This window comes from Octopus bimaculoides, chromosome 7, assembly GCF_001194135.2.
Source record: "Octopus bimaculoides isolate UCB-OBI-ISO-001 chromosome 7, ASM119413v2, whole genome shotgun sequence".
Lineage (NCBI taxonomy): Eukaryota > Metazoa > Mollusca > Cephalopoda > Octopoda > Octopodidae > Octopus > Octopus bimaculoides.
In genome coordinates, this window is record NC_068987.1 from 61,005,608 (window position 1) to 61,010,421 (window position 4,814).

Genomic DNA, 4,814 nt, shown 5'->3' on the forward strand with positions numbered 1-4,814 from the left:
AAACTGAGCCTCAGTATGGCAGCCAGCCAAGTACTAAAACAAGATAATAGATGGAAGGGAATCTTCAAAGATTCAAAGAAATAATAAGAACCAGTTTTAATCCCGAGAAGAATAGCATCAAGAAAAAAGAGCAACAAATTTTTTTAGTCTGAGTCGGTCTTTCGAAGATAGTAGTTTTCTTTTCAGAAGTAACTAGATCTGTAAATGGAAATGAACTAAGGCAGTTAGAATTACGTATATATTTGAGAAATGCATGCTGGTTCCTCCATATGATATCCATTTACTTTAACCGATACACGGTATTGTACATAATAAATCGTTTGAGAAATGCATGCTGGTTCCTCCATGATATCCTTTACTTTAACAGTTACACGGTATTGTACATAATAAATCATTTGAGAAATGCATGCTGGTTCCTCCATATGATATCCATTGACTTTAACAGATACACAGTATTGTACATAAATCATTTGAGAGAAATTGTCGTGCGTGGGAGATGAAAAGAGGTTCACCTACCTTCCTCTTTCGTGTGCGCCTGTCTGGTAGTAGTCACTCCAGTGATCCTGCCCTACTCTGTCACCCAGTATAAGCAGCTGCTATCTGACCAACCCGGGAGCAAATTCCCTGACGTCCGTTCACGATGCTTCGGCCAGCCAAGAGGCCGGCCCCTTCCTGTCTCCCCCGCACCTCCCTTCTTACGCTTCCTCTTCCGGTCAGTCCCTTGACCATTGACGCCATGGTCCTCTTCTTCCGGCTCATCCCCACACGCCCCCCCCCTCTGATCTCAAAGCTCACCTCCTCACTTCACTCCACGTCGAAATCTATCACCCACTCTGGTGAGAGCTTTGCACGTTGTGATCTTCTCAAACTGGGAACCTCATTCTCTACCTCTTCTCCACAATCATCATCCGACGAAGCGACAATCCTACGAACATCCAAGGCATGACGCTGCATTCTATCCAGAGATGTTAGTTTTGGAGTTGACAGCCGTCACTATTCCTTTGTTCCACTGAGTTGTGCAGCGTGCCTTTGGTGGCTTGACCCAGACTTCATCTCCCACCTCCACGAAGTCGGACCCTCTCTCTTCTACAGAGCATCTCGATGGTTTACTCGGATGCCGCCATTCATATTTGAATATCACTCTGTGTAGCACGAACTCTTTGGCCTGTCCTAATCGGCGAGACATGTCCCCTCTCCACGATCCCATTTCCACTCGGCCTGTATGCCGCTCTGAAAAAGCGGTGCACTTTCCACCTGTCAAGCATCTCCTTCAGCGCCTCCGAACGAAATGTTGTGCTGTTGTCCATCAGCAATTCGTCCACAGGGTCCCCCTCTAAGAATACCTCGTTTAGAATACGTGCCATCTCGTCCGCAGTGCCTGTCCTCAATTCTCTCCAAATGGCCATCCGGCCCGGCCCACAATCGACCATCGAGAGATATGTCCCCTGCCAGTAGCGTGTTACATCAACTGCTAGTTGTCTCCAGTTGTGTTCTACCGAAATGTTTCCCTGTTAATGTACACCCGGAGCAAGGTCAATGGATTGACACCTGTCGCAGTTCCCAACCACCTTTTGAATGCTCTGTCTGATAACGTCGGGGTCAATCCTCCTGGCGAGATACAGGGTCCTATCCACGTCCATATGATGCATGGCATGCAGTCTCCTTAGTTCGGAGTCGTTTAACTGACACACCGCAGTTACCCCTTGCTTCGATTCTTCCGACTCCTCTAACCAGGTCTTTTTTTTAACCCTGGTTAGAGTGTCTGCCATGTTTCTCTCTGAAGGCACAAGGACTACATTCAGCTTCAGGCCGAACTCGCCAATCAGCTCCCCTAGGATCCCTAAGTGGCGCTTCACTAGCATTTCCGCATCCCCTTTGGTTCGCATCCTCTTCTCGTCGATGGTCACCGATCCTACCCAGCCAAGCACGGTAGCCGGATCTGTCCTGATATCGATAGAGCGGAGCCTTCATTTCAAGGCCAAATGCACTCCCTTCAGTACTATGTCCAACTCAGAGACATTGGTGTGGTTGTAGTCGCCTGCTTTTCGAAGTCAGGCGGCATCCTCCACTTCAGTACCTCCGATTTCCAACACAACCCCTATCGCAATGCTGCTAGCATCACCATACGGTCCCGCAATCCGATCTGGGAACCTGCCAGTTCCCTCTAACTGGGTTTTCCGCTCTCGTCCTCACCAGGATTTCCCAACGTCATCGCCACCATTCCTACTCCCACCTTGTCACTCCATTTCTCCCCTTCTACTCGTCTCTTGGTGTAGCTGCATGCCGTACGCAGTCACCCCGCGATCGGATAGTGATCTACTAACTTCCTGCACATTGAGAACAGTTCTCTCATGCTGACGTTGGTACCCAGCTATGGAATCTCGCTCCCCCTACGAAATACCAACCCGCCTTTTCTGTCTCTCTGTAGCTTAAGCCCCAGTGCAGCTCCTCCAGCCATTGGCTCCGGTGGATTCCGAATTTCTTCTGTGGCAGGAACTACGGTTTCGTCCACTAGGATGTCATCTATGTAAGAACTGGTGGCCCTTCTTATTCTATCCACCTTTCCCAGGATGGATTTGAGCACTGTCGCCATGATCTTCGGCGCAGAATTCAGCCCAAAATCCAGACTTGTCAGATAATATGTCCGGCCTTGCATCGCACCAGTTGGTACTGCCACAGTTCATCGTTCACATGGAGTTGCAAATATGCCGACTGCAAGTCGACGATCGTCGTTGCTTTAGTCGACTGCCTCCATACGCGCAGCGTCTCATCGCAAACGTCGGTCGCCTCGCCACCTATGTGGTACGGTACATGGCCGATCATCTCCCGAAAGTCCAGTACCAGTCTAACTTTGCCCTTTGTTGACTGTACCACTGCCATTAGAGGTAGCACTCCGCTCACCCCTCCTCCTTCCACGGGATAAAGGCACCTTCCTTAATCCACTTCTCTAAATCTTCTTCAAACTCGCTCCGGGCGTCAATTCCGTCTACCACGTGGTCGATCACGATCGCTCGCAGCTTTAGCGTTGTGCCGCGCACAGCTATATCCACATCGCTGCTACCCTTGTATCCGATTTCGCTGCCGTCGCTACTCGTCCCCTTCCATTTCTTTGTCACCCTCGGAGTCACTAGAGTCGTCGTGCATCCCGTGTTCACGAGAGCCTTGAACGTATTTCCTCTGACCACGGCCCCAACTACGGGCGGCAGTGACTTCACCAACGTCTCTACTCGTTCGCGGATGAAGTTTGAGAGGCAACAACTCCCCCGTGGCCTTTTCCCAGGTAACAATTTCGGGCGATATGCCCAGTCTGTTTGCACCGGTAGCAAACCGGTCCAGGCTCCGCGCAGTCCCTCACCATGTGCAGTCCTTGGCACTTAAAACACCGGCCTATGAACAGTCGCTGTAGTTCCACAGCAGACTTCTTTCCGTCCTTCACCGGCCGTCGCACAGCGTCGTGTATTTCTGCAGCCGCTACCACCACTGCCTTCCGCCCGGTGTTTTGTGTCAACACGCGGGCTTGAACGATGAGCTAACTCATCGCCATTTTGTTGCCGCCTGGCAACTGTTGTAGTCGCACCCACACGTCGTGGGGAAAGCCATTCACAAAGGCCAGTTGTGCTACTTTCTCAAGTCCGTCACTGGTAAGACCAGACAACACAACCAGCCTCCGTACCTCCGCAGCGTATTCGTCGACCTGTTCTCTTCTCCATCAGATCGTTCTCAGCTTAGCTCTCCATCTGTGTAAGTCTCTCACAAGAGCTGCTCGATCTTCGCCGCGTTCAGTTGTTCTTTGTCCATTTTGAGGTAAAGTGCCAGCGCACTCCGCTCCAAATACAAGGCTATGAGGCTCGCTACATCTTTGATGCCTTGTAGCTTGGTCACAACTTTGGCCTCTCGAATCCAGGCTACTATGTCACCTTCGCCATAGAAAAGTCTGATAACACCACTGCCGATTCTTATCTTCACTGCCATCATATATCAAGCGGACAACGACGTCTGTATACAATTGCCGAAATAGTTTGTCGTGCGTGGGAAATGAAAAGAGGTTGATCTACCTTCCTTTCTCATCTGCGCCTGTCTAGTAGTAGTCACTCCAGCGATCCTGCCCTACTCTTTCACCCAGTATAAGCAGCTGCCATCTGACCAATCTGGGAGGGAATTCCCTCGGCCAGCCCTGCCCTGTCTCTCCCGCACTTACCTTCTCATGCTTCTTCCGGTCAGTCCCTTGACCATTGACGTCATGACCCACTTCTTCCGGTTCATCCCCACAGAAATGCATGGTGGTTCCTCCATATAATATCCATTTACTTTAACAGATACACGTATTGTATATAAATCATTGGAGAAATGCATGCTGGTTCTTCCATATAATATCCATTTACTTTAACAGATACAAAGTATTGTACATAAGAACTCAAAATTTCATTGCAGTGGGTCTATAAAGAAGAGTGAGTCATTTTTACAGAAACTCAATATACCAGGCCTGTTGAAGAAGAAAAAGTCAGGTAAATTTCTTTAATATACGTATCTTCAAACTACGCCACAATTGTTGATGTCAATTTAGGCAATACGAAATCACCGAGGCCAATTTTGACATTCACCCCTTTGGTGTCAATAAATAAAGTACCAGTCAAGTACTGGGGTCGATTTAATCAACTATTGCCCCGACTCCTAAAATTTCTAGTTATGTAGTTTAATTTGCTGAATGATTTGAATGACTAAAACAAGTTGAAGAAAATTATTGTAGAAGTTGTGTGTGTGTGTGTGTGTGTGTGTGTGTGTGTGTGTGTGTGTGTGTGTGTGTGTGTGTGTGT

The 4,814-nt window shown here is 48.7% G+C and overlaps 1 protein-coding gene across 1 annotated transcript in view; it reads left to right on the forward strand.

Moving 5' to 3' along the window:
- Positions 1–4,814, forward strand: part of LOC106874652 (uncharacterized) — a 23,394-nt gene that overhangs the window by 8,664 nt on the left and 9,916 nt on the right. Inside the window, exon 3 of the mRNA XM_014922446.2 lies at positions 4,432–4,505. Coding sequence (XP_014777932.1) covers positions 4,432–4,505 — 74 coding nt within the window. The remainder of the gene's footprint in view (positions 1–4,431; positions 4,506–4,814) is intronic.